Source organism: Cricetulus griseus, assembly GCF_003668045.3.
Source record: "Cricetulus griseus strain 17A/GY chromosome 1 unlocalized genomic scaffold, alternate assembly CriGri-PICRH-1.0 chr1_0, whole genome shotgun sequence".
NCBI lineage: Eukaryota > Metazoa > Chordata > Mammalia > Rodentia > Cricetidae > Cricetulus > Cricetulus griseus.
In genome coordinates this window covers 129,375,407-129,398,277 of record NW_023276806.1, presented here as the reverse complement: position 1 = coordinate 129,398,277, position 22,871 = coordinate 129,375,407, and the positions used below count along the sequence as shown (strand labels likewise).

The 22,871-nt window shown below is 50.4% G+C and overlaps 1 protein-coding gene and 1 long non-coding RNA gene across 2 annotated transcripts; one reads left to right on the top strand and one right to left on the bottom strand.

The window, feature by feature from the left end:
- The first annotated feature begins 80 nt into the window (after positions 1-80).
- Positions 81-15,988, top strand: LOC107979708. Its single transcript, XR_004771674.1, has 3 exons — positions 81-697; positions 7,716-7,847; positions 15,859-15,988. It is a non-coding gene; the product is annotated as an uncharacterized LOC107979708 (long non-coding RNA).
- Positions 8,792-22,193, bottom strand: Esyt1 (extended synaptotagmin 1). Its single transcript, XM_027392710.2, has 31 exons — positions 21,779-22,193; positions 19,655-19,696; positions 18,926-19,060; positions 18,746-18,819; positions 18,554-18,626; positions 18,322-18,411; positions 18,044-18,099; positions 17,295-17,418; positions 17,036-17,212; positions 16,849-16,931; positions 16,333-16,381; positions 16,124-16,210; positions 15,943-16,035; positions 15,667-15,738; positions 15,477-15,563; positions 14,049-14,198; positions 13,658-13,804; positions 13,380-13,556; positions 13,159-13,241; positions 13,033-13,081; positions 12,857-12,946; positions 12,684-12,779; positions 12,433-12,504; positions 12,263-12,349; positions 10,960-11,100; positions 10,502-10,656; positions 10,316-10,414; positions 10,100-10,231; positions 9,751-9,856; positions 9,514-9,563; positions 8,792-9,203 (listed from the first exon to the last, which is right to left on the bottom strand). Exons 1-31 carry the CDS (start codon positions 22,139-22,141, stop codon positions 9,164-9,166), a joined length of 3,279 nt encoding a protein of 1,092 aa, XP_027248511.1. The 5' UTR covers positions 22,142-22,193; the 3' UTR covers positions 8,792-9,163.
- Between the last annotated feature and the right edge of the window lie 678 nt (positions 22,194-22,871).

The following is a 22,871-nucleotide window of genomic DNA, read 5'->3' as shown; positions in this document are numbered from 1 at the left end:
CGGCCCGCGGTGGCAGTTGGTGACTCAGACTCGGCAGTGTTCGCGGGTTCCGGAACGGAAAGGGCTTGCTCTTCTCCACCCATGACCCCACGGCTGCGGACCAGGGACGCCCGCAGGGCTCGGGGCGTGGCTGCAGCTGCGATCCGATCGCTTTCGCTTCCTGCAGCAAGCAGTTAGCTGCGGAGAAGCAAGCCCGCGGGATCGTGTGGCCTGGAGCAGTAACTTGCAAAGTTTTGAATCTTTTTTTCTTCTGTCATTTTTACATTTGATCTTAGGAAGCTGGTTCCCGAAGTAGATGTTAAGATTTGCACTTAAGCCTGGTCCCCTGTCCCAGACAATTTGAGCCATGCGTGGGTTTGCCCTGCGGTGCCCCCCGGGGTTCAGAGATGCCCTGAAATGCAGCGCAGGGCTGCACAGCCCTTCCCTTCTCAGACACCACTGCCCAGCCGGGACGTTCGCCCTCTCTCCCTGGCGTTTACCAAAGGCCTGAGTGCCGAGAGGGAACAGGACCACCGTCCCGAGCCAGCCGAGTAAATGCTCTCTGGCGGGGTGCCTCAAGCTTGTGAAAGCAAGCGGACCAGAAATAGCCCAGCGTAGAGAACTCCCGGTGGTACCGTAGGAACAATGAGGCACGAGCCAACTTTGTGGCCAGAAACGCACTCTTCCTGGCTGGAGAAAGCTCCCGAAGAGTAAAAAGGTCTGTACCGGTGCTGGGGTGTAGCTCACTTGGTATAGTGTTTGCTCACCAAGCACAAAGCTCTGGGGTCCCGGCACTCAGGAGGTGCAGGCAGGAAGAATCAGATGTCATTGGCCATAGGAAGTTGAAGCCAGCCTGTGCTACAGGAGATCCAGTCCCACAAAACAGAAAGGAAAGAAATAACATGATATAGGAAACAATATTCCTGGAGGCTCTCTCTCCTCCTGAGACTGGGGACTGATAAAGGGAGTGTGACTTCTCTGGGGTCACTTTCTGTGGAGGTGATAAAGAATATGGGCTCAGACAAGCATTTTCTCTCACTCGGCCCTCCTGTAAAATAACTCATAATTAGGCATGTTAAAGTTTTTAAGGTTTATGGATTTATTTGTTTCTTATTTATTGAGACAGGGTCACTACATAGCCCTGACTGTCCTGGAACTCACTGTTTAGACCAGGCCGGCCTAGAACTCACACCACAGAGATCCACCTGTCTCCCTCCCAGTTATGATAAAGCACCAGGGGGACCTGAGTGGATTCCATGGCAGTCGAGGGTGACCAAGGCAGAGGGACAAACATGTCGGGGCGGACAGAGCTTAGTTTTGTTAGAAAGGGAAGGGGGTGGGAGAAGGAAAGAGAAAAGAGGCAAAGAGACACAGAAACAGAGGACAGAAGAGAAGAGGAAGACAGGAAAAGTTCTATCTGCCCCAGGGGAACCACAGGAAAGAGAGAGGGAAAAAGAAAGGAAATGCCTGATTCCTTTCATTCCCAAGAAATGGGATTGAAGGCATGTGCCACCATGTACCCAAGGTTATATTTTTATGAGTGAATGTTTTGCCTGCATGTAAGTGTGTACCATGTGTATGCCCAATGCCTTAGGAGGTCACAGACCTCATTGGATCCCTTGGAACTGTAGTTTCAGAAAGTTGCACACTGCTGTGTGGGTGGGTATTGGGAACCGAACGGAACCGGAACCCTGATCCAGTGCTCTTAACCATGGAGCCATTTCTCCTGCCATATAGTTAGACATGTTAACTGTTTTGTTTTGTTTTGTTTTTGTTTTTTTTGAGACAGGGTTTCTCTGTGGCTTTGGTGACTGTCCTGGAACTAGCTCTTGTAGACCAGGCTGGTCTCTAACTAACAGAGATCTACCAGCCTCTGTCTCCCGAGTGCTGGGATTAAAGGCGTGCGCCACCACCGCCCGGCAACATGTTAACATTTATGAGACAGAATGGAATATAAGTGCTACAAACATGTCAAGAATGGGGCTGGAGAGATGGCTCAGAGGATAAGAGCACCGCCTGCTCTTCTAGAGGTCCTGAGTTCAATTCCCAGCAACCACATGGTGGCTCACAACCATCCATTTTGAGATCTGGTCCCCTCTTCTGGTGTGCAGATATACACGGAAGCAGAATGTTGTAAACATAATAAATAAAATCTTAAAAAAAATCGAATCGAGAAACTGAGAATTTAGCTCTGTGGTAGAGTACAGGGGATTTTGGGAGTTAAGGAGAGTGGTTATGTTGGACTGGGAACATAGTTCCCTTGTGTCTCCCTAGCATTCACAAAGTCCAGAATCAGATAAAGTAGACAGGTGGCACACACCAACTATCCTACCACTCAAGAGGTGGAGCCAGGAGAGTTCGAGGCTCAGAGATAGCTGCAACTATATAGTTTTAGTCCAGTCTGGGTCACATGAAGACCTAGTCTTAAACCAGAAAGAGAACTCAAGAAAGCAGGTGTGGTGGTGCCTATGTGTAACCCCAGGTCTGGAGATGGCGGAAGAACAAACGTTAGAGAACAGCCTGGGTTATATAGCAAGACTACCTCTCCAAAAACAGCCGTAAAAGGGGCTGCAGTTAGAGCTTGACAGGACAGCAATTGTCTGCAATGGTTCAGGTTCTAGGGTCAGTCTCCATCACCAAAAAAAAAAAAAAAAAAAAAAAAAAAAAAAAAATTGTTTTAAGGCAAGGTCTCTTGAAACCCAGCCTGTCTGTCTCTTAACTAGATATGTTGTCCAGCATGACTTCTCTTTATTATCTATATATATATATTATATATATATATATATATATAATTTTTTGGGGGGGTTTTCAAGACAGGGTTTCTGGTGTGTGTGTGTGTGTGTGTGTGTGTGTGTGTGTGTGTGTTTGTTTGTACCAGGCTGATCTTGAACTCTCAGAGATCTGCTTTCCTCTGCCTCCCAAGTGCTGGGTTTAAAGGGGTGTGCCAACACTGCCTAGCTCATGCTGGAATATTAAACACTCTTTGTTCTTGAGTCTGGACTCTTCAGCATTTCATCAAACCCTATAAGTGGGCTGTTCTGTGGGATCTCAAAAGACACAAATTATCAGGAGTGGTGCAGAACACAGAGGCTGGCTTGTGAAGTTTTAGAGGGAAGCAAAGACTGTGGGCCTTTTGCATGAAGAATCGGCTATCTGGTCAGCGGGGGCCAAAGAATCAGCTGTGATTCATTGAGGCGAACACTCCTGGAAAGTGTTCCCTCAGAGTTACAACACAAAAACTATGTTTCAGAGGCAGTCAAGGTTGAACCTCATGCTGTTAGCTGAACTCAGTAGTGTAGGAGTCACCCAATTAGCTGGGCAGTGGTGGCGCATGCCTTTAAATCCAACACTCAAGAGGCAGAGGCAGTCGGATCTCTGTGAGTTCCAGGCCAGCCTGGTCTTCAAAGAGAGTTGCAGGACAGCTTCCAAACCTACAGAGAAACCCTGTCTTGAATTAAAAAAAAAAAAAAAAAAGTCACCCAGTTAGCTATGTTTTGAAGGCATGAAGAGGTCATACAAGAGCAGCTGAGGCTTGACACCATGGCAGGCCTGGGGTCCCTGAAGAGAGCCCAGGAGAGGCTATTGGTGAAAGTGCAGCCCAGGTGCAGTAGAAGACCCCAGTGTTTCAGAGATGCCAGTACTAGAGGATGACCCCGAAGAACAGCAACAGCTATGGTGTGGAGATAGCCTAGCCTAGAAGACAAGCTGTGTGTGTGCTGCAGAGAGTGGAGCCAGAGAGGAGACCCAGGCAGGCTCTTTGGAAGAGCCCAGATCAGGAGTGAATCACAGACATTGAATGCCCAGTTATTTATATACTGTTGGAATTTGGTTTTGCTTTGTTCTGATTGTAATTGTAAGCTGGTTCTTCCTCTTGAAGTAAGAAAGTAACTTTTTGTTTTGTTTTGAGACAGAGTTTCTTTGTGTTGCCTTGGCTATCCTAGAACTTGCTCTGCAGACCAGAGTGGCCTCCAACTCAGAGATTGGCCTCCTGAATGCTGGGATTAAAGGCATTATTTTTTATCTTACAGGAGCCCATAGTTGATCAATTTTTGAATATTTTAAATAGACTTTGGACTTTCACTGAGGTTTTTAAAAATTTATTTGTATGTGCATTGATGATTTGCCTGCATATATGTCTGCAAGAGGGTGCCAGATACCCTTGAACTGGAGCTACAAACAATTCTGAGCTGTCATGTAGGTGCTGGGAATTGAACCCAGGTCCTCTGGAAGATCATCCATTGTTCTTTCTTGTTGTTGTTTTAATTTTTTGTTTGTTTTTTGAGACAGGGTTTCTCCATAGCTTTGGAAGCCTGCCCTGGAACTTGCTCTGTAGACCAGGCTGGCCTCGAACTCACTGAGATCTGCCTGCTTTTGTCTCCCAAGTGCTGGGATTAAAGTCGTGTGCCTGGCTCATCCATTGTTCTCCTGAGTCTTCTTGACAGCCCTATTGTTTGAATTTTTAAAGTTAGTGGTACTTTTAAGTTTTGGAATGTTTTATATTGTGATTTTGATATTAATATGTGATCTTGGAAATAAACAGAAAGGGAAAGGTTATGGCTTATTAATGATGTGTTTATATGTCAAATTGACAAGGGGTCAGTGATCCATGGTGGTCATATGTCACCCTGACACAAGCTAGAGTCACTTGGGAGATGGGAACCTCAATTGAGAAACTGCCTCCAGGAAATTGGCAAAGGCATTTTCTTTCTTTTCTTCTTCTTCTTCTTCTTCTTCTTCTTCTTCTTCTTCTTCTTCTTCTTCTTCTTCTTCTTCCTTCTTCCTTCTTCCTTCTTCCTTCTTTTCTCATCTTTCTCTCTCTCTCCCTCCCTCTCTCTCTCTCTCTCTCTCTCTCTCTCTCTCTCTCTCTCTCTCTCTTTCTTTTTTTGTTTGTTTTTAGAGACAGAGTTTCTCTGTGTAGCCCTAGCTGTCCTAGAACTAGCTCTGTAGACTAGGCTGGCTTTTTTACACACAGAGATTGGCCTGCCTTTGCCTACTAGTGTTCTGATTAAAGGTGTACGCCACCACCACGTGGCTACATTTTCTTATTTAGTGATTGATGCTGGAGGGCCCAGCCCATTGAGGGTGTTGCCATCCCTGGGAAGAGGTCCTGGGTGCCTTGAGAAAGCAAGCAGAACAAGCCAGTAAAGCAGCACCCTTCCTGGCCTCTGCATCAGCTCCTGCCTCCAGGTCCTGCCCTGCTTGAGTCCCTGTCCTGACTGCCCTCAGGCATAGACTGTTACCTGGAAGTGTAAGCAAAATAAACCCTTCCCTTTCCGACTCGATGTTGCTCATGGTATATTGTCACAGCAGTCAAAATCGTGACACTGTAGATAACCCACAATCAAAAGGACAAGTGAGGAGGTCTTACCATACTTAGTTTACGAAGCCCTTCTTAGGTTATTTTTATAGACTTGTATGAGATGAAAGATATAAATAGAAAAGTTGGTTTTAATAAGTAAAACCAGTTTCCTTTTCTAAGGCAGAAGTCATAGACTTAGCCGTTCTTTTAAATCTCCTGGGAACTTTGTATGCCAGCAGACTTGTAGATTGCTCCTCCAGGTCTGCTAGGGCCTAGAAATCTTTTTGTTTTTTTTCCAAAAAAGGTTTTTTTCCTTTTTTTTTCTTTTTGTTTTTTTTTTTTTTTCAGCCTGCTGGAAAGCACAGAGAACAAGCTACCAAACACAAGGGTAATCTAGGCGTTAATAAATAATGATAATTTTTTGTTTGTTTGCTTTGTGCTTTTTGTTTTTCTAGACAAGGTTTCCCAGTAGTTATGGAGGTGGTCCTGGAACTCGCTCCGTAGACCAGGCTGGTCTCGAACTCACAGAGATCCTCCTGCCTCTGCCTCCCGAGTGCTGGGATTAAAGGTGTGCGCCCCCAATGCCCAGCTAAACAATGATAATTTTAAAATGCACTATCTTTTTTTTTCCTTTTTTTTGAGACAGGGTCTTTCTTTATAGTCTTGGTTGTGGCCTCAAACTTACAGAGATCCCTCTGCCTCTGCCTCCTGAGTGCTGGGACTAAAGCTTTTTGTTTTTGTGGAGGTGGGGGGTTGCTAAGGTCAGAGGACAGCTTGTGAGAATTGGTTCCTACTGTGTGGGCTCTGGGGGGGTCAAACTCAGTTGTTTGCAGTTGGTGGCAGGTGGCTTTAACAGATGAGCCATTTGCCCACCCACCTCGAAATGTATGTCTTATGTCATCTCTCCTTTTGAAACCCTTCCATATTTGTAATCTATGTGTTTTATTTTTGTTTCGTTGTGAGACGGGGCTGGCCTGGAACTGGTTGTGTATCTGAGGATGGCCATGAACTCCTGACCCTCCTGCCTTCACCTCCCAAGTACTGAGGTTACAGCGTTTGCCCCCACACCAGGCCTTTTGCCAGTGGTTGTTGTTTGTTTGTTTTTTGATACAGGATCTTACCCTATATTCAAGGCTGTCCTAGAACTCTCTTATTAGCCCACTCTGTCTTTAAACTGTGACAGTCCTTCTGCCTTAGCCTCCTGAGTGCTGGGGTCACAGGCTTTTACCAGGGTTCATGTGTTTTGATAAAGATTAAGTGGCAACTGAGCTCTTGCCAGGCATGCCGGCCCAGCCCACAAAGGGAACACAGCCTCAGCTTCAAACATTTAGTTCCTGTACTGTCTGCATTGCTGTCCAGCCACGCCCAGTAGCCTGCAGATCTTTAAGATAACCATCTTGGTTGCTCAGGTTGTTCCCTTGGTCTTTTTGTTTGTTTGTTTTTGTTTTTGGAGACAGGGTTTCTCTGTATAGCTTTGGAGCCTATCCTGGCACTCACTCTGTAGACCAGGCTGGCCTTGAACTCACAGAGATCTGCCTGCCTCTGCCTCCCGAGTGCTGGGATTAAGGCGTGGGCCACCTATTTCTGGCTATTCCCTTGGTCTCTTATGCACTCTTCCACCATGCACACGCATGCTCGAACATGCATACACAGTTACCGTCCACAATCAAGAAGAACCAGGTCCCCTGGTCCATTGCAGTCCTGAAATATTTGTAGAATGAATGGATACCTGGAGAAAGTCAAGAGCTGATATCACACTACAGTTAGTGTCCAGGGACACAAGAGACCTGAGGGATGGGAGCATTTCCATGCATACCGTTTACATTTTCACCCTGAAGTCGGTGAGGGGATTTGACTTGCTAAGGAGGAAGGGGAGGAGATGAATCTAAACATGGTAAAGATCTGAAACAGATGCTATGACGGAAGGGAGATGTTTCCTTGGGGTCCAGTTAACTCAAATACTTTCATTTGAAATTGGGTTTTTGAGACAAGGTCCCCCTATACAGCCTTGGCTGGCCTGGAGCTCCTCAGAGATCTCCTGCCCCTAAGGCAGATCTCTGTGAATTCCAGGCCAGCCAGGGCCACAAAGTGAGACTTCTTTTTGTTGTTCTTGTTGTTTTGTTTTGTTTTTCGAGACAGGGTTTCTCTGTGTAGCTTTGGAGCCTATCCTGGCACTCGCTCTGTAGACCAGGCTGGCCTCAAACTCACAGAGATTCGCCTGCCTCTGCCTCCCAAGTGCTGAGATTAAAGGCGTGCACCACCAACACCCGGCTTAAGATTTATTTATTATTGGGCTGGAGAGATGGCTCAGAGAGATGGCTCAGAGGTCATGCTTGTAACTCTAGCTCTCCAGGAGGATGCTGCAGCAGGGCTACCATGAGTTTGAGGCCAGCCTGGGCTAACATGTGACTCTGTTGTTGCTTTGTTTTTTATTAAGACAAACAGGCCAGTTGTGGTAGTGCACACCTGTGATCCCGGCACTTAGAAGGAAGACGTGAAGTTGGAGCCTTCCTTGGCAGCCTGGGGTACAGGAGACCGTTTCAGCAAATGAAAAGATAACTCTTGCAAGGTGAGTAGATCCAGACGTGAAATATTTCTCAGGACTCAGGTGGCCCTGAAGCCTCTTTGGATATGGCTGCTATCCTTGACTTTATGAACCTGGTGCTGTGGTGGGACTTGCAGATTTCTGGATGGCAGACGGCAGTGGTCAGTAGATAAGCTCCAGTCTGCCCTTCCGATACTTCACACATGAGCCCTTTCCAGCTCAGTGGGCCAATTCCCTTGGTTACTGCAGTTTCATAGGCTTTAACTACTAAGTGAATGGATCTTTTTGTTTGTTTTGTTGTTGTTTTTTGGTTTTTTTTTTGTTGTTGTTGTTGTTGTTGTTTTGAGACAGGATTTCTCTGTGGCTTTGGAAGCTGTCCTGGAACTAGCTTTTGTAAACCAGGCTGGCCTCCAACTCACAGTGATCTGCCTGCCTCTGCCTCCCAAGAGCTGGGATTAAAGGCATGTGCCACCAACACCCAGCCTCTTTTTTCTTTTCTTAAAGAAAAGTGTTCTGTCTGCATGTGTGCCTGCAAGCCAGAAGAGGGCACCAGATTTCATTACAGATGGTTGTGAGCCACCATGTGGTTGCTGGGAATTGAACTCAGGACCTTTGGAAGACTAGCCAGTACTCTTAACCTCTGAGCCATCTCTCCAGCCCTTCCAGGCCAATTTCTAATGGCCTGGAGGCAGACCTCAGTGTTCCCAGTTGAGGCACAGTGAATCAGACTGATGTAGCCGTCATAGCGCGTATATTTTCCAAGAGTAGACTGAGTACGGTGTGGGTGAAGCCGTACATTTTCTACATGCAGTCCAAGAGGCGAGCGGAGCCTGCCTACCTTCACACCTGTGTTTGTTCTCCCTGGTGGCTCCTGGCAGTCACAGGAAACCTTAGGCTCAACTCAGCAGCACAGACTAACTTAGCTCTTAGCATGGCACTGTGCAAGGATGACATGCAAGTTCATGAAGCATTGTTTTTCTGTATATTTTTTATTATGTAAAAAAGAGCTTTCCAAAAGCTGTATTTGGCATGATTTGGTGCCACTGCTGGTGCTACCAGTGGCCAGGCACAGGTGCATGAGGCCCTGAGGAGTCGGGAAGGGAGAGTGAGGTGCAGGCAGAAGAGGAAGTAGCCAGCTTAGGTCCCTGCCCCAGGAGCCCAAGGGGAAAGGCCGTGCAGTAAAGGTTACATATGATTCTCTTTGGTCAGGCAAAGACCCCGATTTGGGCCCAGAAGGCAAAAGGGTTCAGGCTCAGCCCTGGAGCCCTAGCTGTGGGCTCATCACACTGAGGCAAGAGGCAAGGCAAGAAGACAGAGCAATGTCGGGCTGTCCCCAGCTCCTAGGAACTGCCCTTATCTTTGTCATCCATCAGGTCATACCTAGGAAACAAGGACAGAGCTCAGGAGAGTTAAGACTCTTGCATCTGTTTTGTTCTGTCAGTCTCATTCTGTCTGTCCCAGGCTGGCTGGAACTTGTATGGACTCTCAACTCTCCAGCTCCTCATAGGCTGGAACTACAGCCACCAGCCACCAGGAACAGTTGTCATCTCTCCTAAGTGAAAGGCATGGCCCAGGGCTTCTGCGCTGAGGGGGCGAATGGTTCTCAGCTTTCACTACATCTTTCCTCTTCTGTGACTGGGTTTCTCCACTGTACCCACCCAGTCCCACCCGCTGCTCTGTAGACACTCACCACTGGGCTGCACCCTGGGAGAGGTCTATCTCCGCAAGATCCAGCTGTACCTGGGTTGGAGGATGGCAGGGGGCAAGATGTTATTTTGACATTTCCAAAGACCATACCCCATTGTCACATGATCATGAACCACCGCAAGAGGATAGGACCATGTCCCAGCTGGCACCCTGGCTGTCTCCTTAATGGGACGCTGTGGTTCTAGCAGCTTTAATTTTTGCTGCCTCCTCACCCTCTTACCTTTCCCAGAAGCTCACGCTCTCGTGACATGAAAGAAGAGTTTGACTTCACTGAAACATCTAGCTTTCTCCTGAGAGACCCATCCAGGGGCAGCTCCCACTCAAACCTGTGAAGGCACTAGACATTAGAACTCAGGGCCCAGCCAAAGCCTCACCCCTCCATGTAAATATCACCCATTAATATCCCCCATTCTCGCACACGCCATTAATCCCAGCACTCAGGAGGCAGAGCCAGGAGGATCTCTGTGAGTTTGAGACCAGCCTGTTCTACAAGAGCTAGTTCCAGGACAGCCTCCAAAGCCATAGAGAAACCCTGTCTCGAAGAAAAAATAAATCACCCATTCACTGACCGTTCATTGAACTCGGGGTTGAGAGTCCTCTTCTTCTGTGAGGTCTTCCTCTTGGTGCCTCGATTCTTGTCTGGTAGTAGCAGCAGTGACACATAGGGATCTGGGAGATCACGGCCATTTTGTCGAAGGGCCCTGTGACAAAAGGATGTGGTCACTGAAGCACTGGTTGCAAAGGACGTGGGGACTGCAGAGGAGGACAGGTGGGCAGGGTCTCACCGGCAGCTGTGGATGATGCTAACCAGCTTTTGTTCATCACTGTGGTACCACACTGTCAGTTTCACCTGGCCCAGAGGCCCAACAGGAGCCTCAGAGGGGCTGTGGAAAGACAGACAGACAGCATAGCGTCTAGGAGTCAAACTTCATATTCTTGCCTGCATACCATCTCCATCCCAGTCCCCTTACCTGTCACCATGTGGTAGGCGATGCCTGACCTCCAGCACTGGGGAAGTGGCGTGGCTGGGTATCCCTGAGGCCTCGGGTTCCTCATTGAGTGAAGAAGAGCTGTGGCTATAGCTGTGGCTGTGGGCTTCCACTCCTGAGTGCTGGGACACCAGGATCTGGAGACAGGAGAGCGGTGAGCTGGGCAGTTTCCTCACTAGAAGGACACCCCTGCTCCCACCCTTTGGGTATTGATCCACGCTGAGCCCTCCTGCCCTGAGTCCCCCTGCCCCTGCCCTGAGCCCTCCTGCCCCTGCCCTGAGCCCCCTTGCCCTGAGCCCTCCTGCCCCTGCCCTGAGCCCCCCTGGCCCTGAGCCCTCCTGCCCTCCCTTAGCTCCCCTGGCCCTGAGCCCTCCTGCCCCTGCCCTGAGCCCCCTGCCCTGAGCCCCTCCTGCCCCTCCCCTGCCCCCCCCAGCACTTACCCCTAGCTGCGCTCTCATCAGCACCTGGCCCTGACCACTGCTGAGTGCAAACCATCTGTCTAAACAGAGTCGCTCTGCCTGGAGGAGCTCAGAGAGAGGCAGGGATATGGAGCCCAGGGTACCAGTCCCTTCACCCCGAACCTGTGAGGTAAATGCACTGATAAATGATGGAAGCTCAGCATTTATGATCCAAACACTTGGGTGGTTTTGATGAGAGAGTCACCTTTTGGAGGAACAGAATAAATGTTACAGCTGCTAGCCCCCTACCCCCGCCCCCTACAAACCCCTTTCTGAGAATATGCCTCATCCAGGCTGCCTCCCCAGTGCTGGGATTACAGGTGTGTGCCATCACGCCTAGCTTTTCTCTCTGTAACAGTCCTGGCTGTCCTGAAACTCACTTTGTAGAGCAGACTGGCTTGGAACTCACAGAGATCTGCCTGCCTCTGCGGTCCCCCACCTCCACCCCACCCCCACTTCCCACACCCCCATACACACCCGGTGCTGGGATAAAAGGCGGGAGCCACCACCCAGCCTAGCTTTTCCTTTCTTAAAGTAGTCTCTACTTCATAAGCCTTCTCAGGTTTACCAGTAGTACCAGCAGAGAGGGAAAAAGAATGAAAAAAACTAAAAGTAAATTGCCAGGCATGGTGGTACCCACCCTTTAAAATAAAATTTTAAAACATTTGCTTTGTTCTATAATTCTAACTAGTATATACACCTGTATCTCTTAGTATTTCCTGACTTTTTAAACTTGAATGTTATTAAGTGTTATAAGTGCATGACTGTCATGATTCTGAGTGTAGCTGTCAGAAGACCACTTTTAGGAGTAGGTCCCAAAGAACAAACTCAGGTCGTTAGGCTTTCCAGCTTGTGTTTCATGCATGCTGACATCTCCCTGCCCTCTTACTAACTTTACAGAAGAGCTGACATGACACACACCTTCTATTTTTTGTCTCACTACTGTTTTTTTTTTTTTTTTTTTTCCCTCTGTGTAGCCATGGCTGTCCTAGAACTCACTCTGGAGACCAGGCTGGCCTCGAACTCAGAGATCCACCTGACTCTACCTCCTGAGTGCTGGGATTAAAGGTGTGGGCCACCACTGTCCAGCTCATAATTTTTTTAAAATTTTGTTTTGTTTTGTTTGTTTGTTTCAAGACAGGGTTTCTCTGTGGCTTTGGAGCCTATCCTGGCACTCGCTCTTATAGACCAGGCTGCCCTCGAACTCACAGAGATCGGAATGCCTCTGCCTCCCGAGTGCCGGGATTATAATAGCTGTGGTTGGAGTCTGCAGTGAGTTGAGTACCTGAAGCTCCAGGCTCTCAGCATGTGGCTTCCTGATGAGAAATGAGGCACTCTCCTCCCAGATGGGGGCTGACGTTTGGGAAACAGTCTGTTGGAGAAGAGGGGTTATGGTCAGTGGTGATCACTCATTCTTAGCAGTGAAGGATCCCGTTACAAAGCATCTGCGCCTACCTTGGTTTTATGGGAAGTCTCTCCTACGCTGAGAGTAGCATATGGGCTGGGGGGCTTGGTGCCTTTCCGGAGCTGGAGGGACAGCATGGGTCACAGATTTACAAATTAAAGGCATAACCACATCTCCATTTGCACTTCATAGCCCCCACCCCCAAGGCTCACTCAAACCCAAGGGAGCCTGAAGAGGGGCTATGAAGCCAAAGCAAAGGAATGGGGAACTGCTCTTGGGAGGCATGGGGAGCTGCTCTTACTGGCAGATCTTCTGCCCGTTCCAAGTAGACAGACAGCAGGGCTGCCGCCAGCTCTGAGCTCTTCTGGGTCTGGATCAGGCTGTTGACCTGCAGCACCTGAGACACAGAGTGGGCCGTGGGTGGGAGCTGGCAGGGGGCTCAGCCCACTCCATCCTGTCCCCACGTGTCCTCACCTCTTCCAACTCAGCAGCAGTAGGTCTAGGGGTCAGACGCTCCAGGCGTAAGTGCAGGCGGCCAGATGGAACATCCTCCAGGGTCAGCCACTGTGGAGACAGGCAGGGAAAAGTCTTGAGGATGAGACCAGGTGCGTGAGGAGGAGGAGGCAGCATGGGTCTCACCTCATGCTCACCTCATCAAGGAAGCCACTGTTGAGGACTGTGGTGAGACTCACTTTATACCTGTGGAGAATGGAGACAAGGGGCTGGTGGGTGATACAGGCCAGCGTTTCCTGTCCCCCTGAACTCTTGACTCTTACCTGCCCAGAAAGTCATCCTTGTCCAAGTCCTTATCAAAGACCTCAATCTCAAGCTCTTGGCCTGGAATCGATGTGACAATCACCTAATGGGAGGAGACAGTGCAGATGAAAGGGACTTCTTTTCCTCTCCATATGTCATGTCTGCCCACCCCCTACCACCTGACTAGGGAGGATTGGCAGCCCCTGTGGGGCAGACAGGAGTCCAGTTACTCGGTTCTGACCTCAAAAACCTCATTCCAGCGGGGATTGAGGTCCTCCCGAACAACATGGCTCCGGAAACTCCGTCCTGCCACCTTCAGTTTGACGTAGGGGTCTGATTTGCCCTTCACCAACCCCCCCAGGAAACGGTCTTTGGCAATCAGGTCCTGAGCCTCTAGTACATGGATCCGAAGAACACTCTGCAGGAAGGACAGATGGACAAGAGCTCAGAACCAGCCCTAGAGCAGGCTTGGCACAGTGTGGGCAAACAGGGCCTTATTGTTTCCAGGTACCAACTTACCTCCGTCCCAAAGTGGTTGTTAGGAGTTGTGTGACAGGGCCGAGGTGGGGCATCCACACTGCTGCCTGTCTGGGGGCCGTCACCGTCCAGGTCTTGGGCACCGGGTACAGTGGGGAAGCAGATTTCAGATGAATCTAAGTATAAGATCTGCAAAAAACAGTGTGATGGCCGATAAATCACCGTGCAGGCTGCCTTGCCTCCACTGGGCTCCTCTCATTCCTTCCTCAGGTCAGATCAACAAACATTTTTTAATGTGCCTCAGACACATCCACAGAGGCTAGATCCTTTGATCTGAATATGCTTCCCCTCCCATGCTCTGAATACCAAGGGACCCACAGGCCTCTCCTCCCTCCCATGCCCCCAGCACCTGCCCCCCCCCCAATCACCGTACCCGCATGACCAGTTTCATGTAGAGCCTGGAGTTTGGGCCCGAGCTGCTGAGCTGGAACCACTGATCCAGGGTGAGTTCAGAGGCAGTCAACAGGCGAGCCAGCGGGAGAGTCAGTGCCCCTAATGTCAGGGCCCTGGAATCATCCTTCACCTACCGGTACAGAAGGAGTGAGGCGAAGCCAGATTGAGGAAGCTATAGTGTGACTCCAGCTGTCCTCCTACACCCCACTCACCCGAGGTACAAACCTTTCATTCCACGCAGAGCTATCATTTTTCAGCACCACCATCCCTTCTACCTTTGCTCATTCTGTCCCCCTGAGGGAGTTTTCATTCTCTCCCTCCTGCCTATTTCAACCCTATTTATCCATCCTTTAGGTTTAGTTGAAATCTTTGTTCCTTCACAAACTCTATAAATGTTTGAAAAAACAATACAACACTGTTCACTGGGTGTGAGTGCATGACTTACACGGATGGGATGTGTCCCGTGCACATGTGTGCAGGTCAGAGGACAATTTTGTGAGAGTTGGCTCCCTCTTCACCTCTATGTATATTCTAGGGGTTGAACTGCAGTCACCAGGCTGTATATCTTTACCCACTGAGCCAGTGCTTCGCTAGCCCCCAGTCTCCAAATCCTACTTGCTCCACCCCCACGTCTTCTCTGGGCATCTTCAAGGGTGGTACAATCGGCACGTACGTGTTTCCTCTATGAAACTGACCAGTGAGCAAGGAAGCTATGATACTGGGTTTCAGGATTTTTCCTATGACCTTTAAAATGTTAGTTTTATTGGGGCACAATCTACATACCATAAAAGTTACTCATCTCAAGTACAGAGTTACCAATTATAAAAATGAATTCTAGGCCTGGTGTGGTAGCATATACCTTTAAGCACTAAGGCAGAGAGGCAGGTAAATGCCAAAAAAACAAAACTGGGGGGCTGGAAAGATGGCTCAGAGGTTAAAAGCACTGAGTTCAATTCCCAGCAACCACATGGTGGCTCACAACCATCTTTAATGAGATCTAGTGCTCTCTTCTGGCCTGCAGGCAGACATGGAGGCAGAATGTTGTATTCATAATAAATGAATCTTTAAAAAAAAAAAAAAACTGAATGTGGCTGCTCATGCCTTTAATCCCAACACTTGAGAGGAAGAGGCAAGAAGATCTCTGTAACAAGCAGGATATATCAAGAGACCCTGTCTCCAAATAAAACAGAAAACCCTAACCTAATGCCTAGAGCAGATGAGGCCCTGAATTAATCCCCAGCATCACACTCGAGCACATGCACACGTGAACACACACACACACACACACACACACACACACACACACACACACACACACACACACACGAGTGCTCGAAAGTAAAGTAAAACATTGAGGGAACAAGCCATACCAGTAAACATGGAGGTGACAGGATAAGGCGGCTCTCACCTGCACATCAAGCTCCTGGCTGCGAGGGTCTTGCAGGAAAAACCGGAAGGCTTCTTCCCACACTGGGCAGTTGGTGCTGTAGGTAGCCTGAGAAGTGATGATGGCATAGGACATGTACCCAGCACCATTCTCCTTTGGGCTGGTACTTACAATTGCAAGCATCCTGAAGAAGAGCCCGTGCTGTTCTTACCTTGCTCTCCCGTGTCACATCCTGAACTGACAGTTGCACCATGGGGTTGGGTTCCTTGTTTCCCTTCTTCAGCTGTATTGGGGGACAGAATGTAGAGATTATCCTTTGCATGCTGCACGTCTGGGGCTTGATGAAGGAATGTAGGCCCAGCACACTCTTCCTCCTTAGAACCTTTGCGTTACTCCTTTGCAGGCAGGGGCACCCTCATGCTCAGCCAGGAAGGAGTGGCCATCCTTTCCCCAAGGCTCTGTTCACCACTCCACAAGCCAAACTCACAGGAAGATCCTGGGCCCGATCCAAGTACACAACCAGGATGGCAGCTGATGGTGGCTCCGGTCGTGAACTGATGCCCCGATTCCACTGTAGGACCTGGGAGGAGGGAACAGTGGTCAGACCTCATCATCCTGACCCCCAAATGTCACCTCCCTGCCTGCCTCCTGTTTCCTAAGCAGCTTACCTGATCCAATTTTTCTGCATCTGGCAAAAGCGATAGCCATTCTAGCCTCAAATGAACTTGGCCTTGCCCACCTTGCAGAGGGTACCACTGAAGGAAGTAGAAGAAAGTGAATAGGGATCAGACACCCACCCAACCACTCTTCACCAAGGCAGCAGCTATCAGTCGCCCACAGGGTGAGGTGCCTCCCACATCCCTCTCTCCCAACTTACATCATCCAGGACTCCAGCCTGTAATACCTTCCCCACATCCAGCTTCATTCTGGAAAGTGGGGAGGGGGTGGGGGAGAAAAGAGAGGGCAGGGGAGAGAAAAGGGGAGTGATAATTAATAGCAAGCCAGTAGCCCTCCAGAAATAACCAGAGAACCCTTTTTATTTATTTGTAAAACTTCAGTGTGTGGTCTGTGTGAAGGTGTCTAGGGAAGCCAGAGGACTTGGGGCTGGAGTTATAGGAGGTTGTAACCTCCCATGGGTGCTAGCAATTAAACTCGAGTCCTCTGCAAGAGGACTCATGCTTAAGTACATATGCTTAACCGCTGAGCTATCTCTCTAGCCTCATGAGGATCTTACACTAAGGTTGGGAGGAGGGGAGACGTGTGTGTGTGTGTGTGTGTGTGTGTGTGTGTGTGTGTGTGTGTGTGTGTGTGTGTGTGTGTGTGTGCACATGCTCTACTACCTCCAGACTCTGGGGCGTACTGGGACTTTAGAATCTAAAATGTGCAGTCTTACCTTCCCAGAAAATCATCTTTATCTGGATCTTTGTCAAATACCTCTACCTCGATCTCCTGTCCCGGGACCTCGTGCACTATCACCTGGAGAGCACAGTGGACTACAGGTCTCATGGGCTGCAGCTGTCAGGGCCGTCCAATCAGCAGCTTCTCCCGCCACCCGCCACCCCTGCTCCTCAGCTTCCTACCTCATAAGTCTCTCCCCAGTGAGGGTTGAGCTCCTCGTCGATGACACGACTGCAGAATGTCTGGGTGCCCACACGGACAAGCGCATAGGGGTCTGATTTGCCCTCAATCAGGCCTTTAACGTACTTGTCTTTGGAACTCAGCCCTCGGGCTGCCAGAAGGTGAATCCGAATAATGCCCTGGAGTTAGTAACCAGCTGGTGAGAAACTAAGAACCCAGCACAGGAGTCTTGAGAGAGATCAGTCTACTCAGATATCATACCCTGGGCAGTGGGGAGCGCAACTGGGCCACATCTTGAAGGTCAGGTACGAGGGGCACCAGCAGTCGGTTGGGCAACACGAGGAAGGCAGCGATAGAATCCATGATCATGGTGTCAGAGAGAGAGCTGAAAGGGAGCAGGGAAGAAAAAGGGCTCAAGTTCTAGCTGCCCCCCACTGTGTTTCTTAAGGCAGAGAGAGATTTCAACCTTTTAAATCCCACTGCATATCCCTGGCTGGGTTAGGATCTGTTATATAGCCCATGCTGGCACTGAACTCTGCCTGCCGCCAACTCCCAGCTGCTGGGATTACAGGTGTGTGCCACCACACCTAGTTTAGGAAGCAGTCTTTCTCTTTCTCCTAGTCACACTTGTTTCCTATGTCAGACGACAGCCAAGCAGTACCCATCAGACTCGGCGTCGAATGCCTTTGCCCACTGAGCTATCTCACCAGAGTGGAAGACTCTGAGAGTCCTCTTTGGACGCTAACCCCCCCTTGCCATTCCCAACCTTTCTCGCTGTGTCTCCACCCCCACCCCCGGCTTGAGGAATCTCTAATTCCCTACCAAAGTATACACATCCCTCCACGGGAGACAAAAAAATCCCATTCTGAAACTTTCTTGGAGTTTATGTCTGATCTCCACAACTGCAGTGAGGTCTTGAGGGCACAGGCTTGGGTTTCACTTCTTTGCATCTCTGAACCCTCGGCCCCCAACTGGGATATTTGGGAAGGATACTCAAAGGTCCTCAATACCTAAGTCCTGGGATATCCAGCAGATTGGTCATCCCTGTCCAGTTGATGTCAAGTGTCTGGAAGAACAGGGCAGACGAGTCAGGATGGATCCCAGAGAGTGAGGTTGCACTCAGCCGACTGATGTGCCCATGCGTGGTATGCATGCATGGCGCCCCTTAGTCATTTTGGCTTTTTATCAGTCTTCTCAATCCCTGTAGCTACCTTCTGCGCCACCTTTCTTCTTCACACCCCTCCCCCCCGCAGCCTGTTTCTCATCTCCCACCGATGGTCTCTCTTACCGGGCGTTTGATGAAGAACATCGACACAGCCCCCACGATAGGAAGGTCCCCCATGAGTGGCTCAAGAATCACCCGCAGAACGCCATGGAGCTAGAGCAAGAAGAGCAAGGAGACAAAAGTCTTCCCCAGAAGAGACCCCATGACCTCCCGTACTTCCCAACCTTGACTGTTCTTCCCACAGCCCACGAAACTTCGGGTGGACCCGGTAAGGAGGCCCCTGACATCCGCCCACCTGCATGCCCTTGACGCCTGCTTTGCAGAAATATTTCTTCACTTCCACATCAATCTGCACGTCGCCTACATAGCTGGGAGGCAGTGAGGGAAAGAATAACGGTTAGGTTAGTGCGAGGCTTATCGGAGAGGAGGGGGAACAAAGCAGCCATGGGTGACCAGGACCCACCCACCCAGGCGGGTGGTGAGCTACCTGACATTCAAGTCCAATAGAATCTGGTCTTTCCTCTGACTAGGGTGAACCTTGACTCCGATGATGCGTGCTGGCTAAAGAGAGAGGCAATCTCAGAAAGAGGCAGGAGGAAAGGGGAACATCCCAGCCCTTGGGGCGCCTCCCCAAACCCTTATCTATATCCTCCCGCCCCCTACACACCTTTTCACCTAGCTCCACTCTCGTAAATGTGAATGTTTGCAGATGGGGGTTAGCACCCCGGACAGCTGGCGCCACCGTTTCAGCCAGCAGCTTCTCCATATATTGTCCAAGGAAGGGCCATACCTGGGCCAGAATCTGGGAGGAAAAGAAAAATCAGAAGAGTCTGCTTTCCCATTAAAGCAGTGGTTCTCAACCCCTAAGACCATCAGAAAACAAAGATATTTACATTATGATTCATAGCTAACAAAATCACAGTTATGAAGTAGCAACAAAAATGATCTTATGGGGGGCTGGAGAGATGGCTCAGAGGTTAAGAGCACCGACTGCTCTTCCAGAGGTCCTGAGTTCAATTCCCAGCAACCACATGGTGGCTCTCAACCATCCTTTATGAGATCTGGTGCGCAGATATACATGGAAGCAGAATGTTGTATACATAATAAATAAATAAATCTTTAAAGAAAATGATCTTATGGTTGTGGGGGTCATCACAGCATGAGGAAGGTTGAGAAGCACTGGTCTAAAGGCAAGTTCTGGACATGATAGCACATAGCCGTTTTCTGGGCAGTGATGCTGAGCTGGGATGACCAAAAGAGTCTGGGGCCCCCTTTGGGGCAGGAAGATAGAGTCATCCCCACGGGCAGCTTTTGGGACTAGGCTCAAGCTGGAACCGAGGTGTGGAAAGAGTAATAAACCCCACTCAGTGAAAATCAAAAACAAAACAGTCCTCACCTTGTTTAGCCATTCAGCCTTTTCCACATCCGGGAAGCTGACCTGGAAGTGGGGATGGCAAAATCAGGGACAAACATACATACATACATACATACGTCTGTGCTTCCTATGAGGCCAGTGGGGGGGGGCGCACCAGAGATGGGCCATGTCCCTCTGGCTGGGTGTGCTGGGGTTTCTTCCCTTCCTCTCTTTTCCTCTCCCTTTTAAAGCAAAACCTGAGTTTGTTAAGAAAATGTTTTGGCTGGGCACAGGGACACAAACCTATATTCCCAACACTTGGAAGGTAGAGGCAAGAGGGTCCTAGTTCAAACCTAGCCTGGGCTATATTTTTTTTAACTTCTTTATTTTGTGTCCATTGATGCAATGGACATATATATATATGAATGAAAGTGCAAAGTTGTTTCCTTTTGTTTGTAGACAGGGTCTCATTATGTAGCCCTGGCTTTCCTGGAATTTGCTGTATAGAGCAGGCTGGCCTCGAACTCACAGAGATCCACCTGCTTTTGCCTCCCGGGTGCTGGGATTAAAGATTTATGCTACCATACCCAGTAAGAAAAAGGTTTTAATGCATATTTAAACATACAATCCTGGGGGCAGGAGACGTCTGTCCTTAGAATTTGGTCACACGGGCTCCTTTAGTAAGGGCTGGTGGGATGTAGGCTACATACAGATGCTTCAGACAGCTCAGAGATATGAAATGGCAGCTTCTGGGGCAAAGGAGGGGGAGGGGGAGGAGTCTGAAAGAGAAGGGCACATTCTTTCAGGAGGAGATCCTGTCAAATCAGAGCTCTAAGGAATCCTGGGATGAAGAAGTCCTGGTTCCTTTGTCCAGCCTTCTTTGCTCCCCTGGGACTGGGTGTAGGCTTCTGTCTAAGAAGGTGAAGAAGAAACCAACCCTTTGATAACCTTAGGGAGGGGCTGAAAGAGCTACTTAGGCCTGGTGCGCTGGTGCGCTAGTGCCTGCGCAAGCCTCCGCAGAGGTCTCTCTCTCTTTCCCTTCCTACCTACTCTCTCTCTCTCTCTCTCTCTCTCTCTCTCTCTCTCTCTCTCTCTCTCCTCTCTCCTCTCTCTCCCTGGGTGACTCCTTTTAAGGGAAAGAACACCTGTGCTCTGCAAGGAGTGGGGAGAGAGAGGATTAATTGGATTAATTCCTATGATAAGGGGTAGGAGTAACAGTTGCTGCTTGGGGTAGATAGAACCATTCCTTCCTTTTTCTCTCCAGGGCATGGTGAGCGTGACTGTGTCTGCCACTCTCTACCTAACTAGCAGGGTACCAGGGAGGGGCTGGTAGCCCGCTCAGCTTTAGCAAGGCCAGGGAGAGGCATCTGTTTCAGCCCAGGAGACAGGGTACAGTAATAGGGCCTGGGTCAGTTGAGCAAGCAAGCGAAGGATGCCCACAGTCCGGAAAAGGGTGGGGCCGCCCAGGGTGCGAATAGAGAGCGCAGCGGGAACTACAGCAGAAACCAAAAGGCGGCCAGCCGCAATACCCTCTCTCTTCCCAGCAACACCCTCCCTCCCCTTGGCCGCCCCGTAGCCCGGCTGGCTTGAGGCTGGAAGGCGACTGCGGCGGGTCATTTCCAGGTGCTGGACAATGCTCGCAGGGTTGGGTCTCAGCGGGTACCTAGGAGCAAGGCAGGAAACGGGACACCCTTATGTCCTTAAGTGGATAAAAAGCCTTGAAAGAGCTAGCCGAGGCGAGGGAACCTCTGAGCGATCACGGGGATGGGGTGGGATGGGGTGGGGTGGGGAGGGATCCCCAGAGGCAGCGTGGCGAAGGCGCGAGTAACACAGTCAGGAGGCGCGAGCGCTCCACGCTTGCTTGGCTGGGAGCGGCCGCTCAGATGCACTGCCGTAGTCGGAGCAGACCGAGGAAGAAGTAAGTCCCGATTCTGTGGAAGCATCCGCTCTGCGGCAAGGGTGGGCGGAGAGAGCGAGTGAAGTCCGGTCCAAGAGCTGGGCGTCCCAGCAAGCAAGCGCTAACGGGACGGGACGGACGAGGTGAAGACTGGGGGTCCCGTCCCCCCCGCTGTCCCGAGCGGGGAGCTGGCTTCACAAGGAGGGAGATCCCGGGCTGAAGGACTAGGAAAGAGCTCTACTGCACCAAGGACCGAAGTGGCAACTCACCCAGGCAGGTAATTCCCGGTGGCTCATATAAAGCGTTCTGGCCGTGATCCGCTCCTCGTCATCCAGCAGCTGCCTCGCCGCCCGCAGGCTCCGCTCCTTCCCATCGCGGACCCGGCGCCAGCCCAGGTAGAGGGCGAGGCCGAACAGCACGAAGCCCACGCTGAGACCCGCTGCCCCGGCCAGGTACACGGGCACCAGCACCAACAAGCGCCGCCCGAAGGAAGTCAGCACCGCCAGGGCCTCGCTCGCCGCCCCAGGGCCGGCAGGAGGGACCCCGGAGCCCGGGCCCCCCGTGGGGTCGGTGGCAGGGGGCTGCTCCTCGGGCGCGGAGCCAGCGCCCTCTTCTCCAGGGGGGCGCTCCATGGGGCGGCCGGCCTCTCGCAGCACCCTCCCGACTGACTGGCGTCTGGGCCAGCTCCCCGCTGCAAAATAGTGCTCCGGGGGGACCTCAAGCTACGCCACGCCCCTGCCCGCTGGGGTTGGTTCGCGCCGGCCGCGTAGACCTGGGAAGCCAGGGGGCTTGGGGTGACAGGACCTCCGTGATTGGACCAGCGGGTCAAGATGGGCGGGCTGGATGGCGGGAAAAGGAGGAAAGAAACCAAAAGACAGCATTTGACTGGTCCGAGAAAGAACAGGGCGTGGCGTCCCACTTAAAGAGGTGGTAGCAACGGCTCCTCCCACGTGGGATTGGAGAGCCTGTGGAGTGACGTCATGCAGAGCCGCTACTCTGAGTTGAGAGTCAGCTGGTGTCGAGGGTAGCCGGTGGTCATTCTTTGCCTTTCCACCCATTCCGATGGTTTGGCAGTCTCCGCCTGAATCTGACACACACTCTGTCAACTTTCCCAAGTTCTGAGTCTAAGAATAGCCTTTATGTTCTGAGCTCTTCCTGGCTGCCCTCACAAAAAGTAAGGGATCTGACCCTATTTGGAATGAGAGCCTCGGGTGACCGACCCTGTCTGTCGATCCTTGTCCTCGGTCATCTACCTTGTCTGTGAGATGGCACAACTAAACAGCTGGAGAATGAGAATTTTAATATTCTAATAATGAGAGTTCTAATGTCCCAGGCTTGGAGGAAGTGGGGAAGGGGAGAAGA

Bases quoted from the DNA above. Each gene is read 5' to 3' on its own strand.
- Esyt1 (XM_027392710.2), bottom strand. From the start codon at position 22,141: ATGGAGCGCCCCCCTGGAGAAGAGGGCGCTGGCTCCGCGCCCGAGGAG. The intron at 19,697-21,778 runs GTGAGTTGCCAC...CCCCACTTCCAG, and splicing joins ACCGGGAATTACCTGCCTGG to GTCAGCTTCCCGGATGTGGA. The intron at 12,947-13,032 runs GTGAGCATGAGG...CTGTCTCCACAG, and splicing joins ACAGTGGCTTCCTTGATGAG to TGGCTGACCCTGGAGGATGT.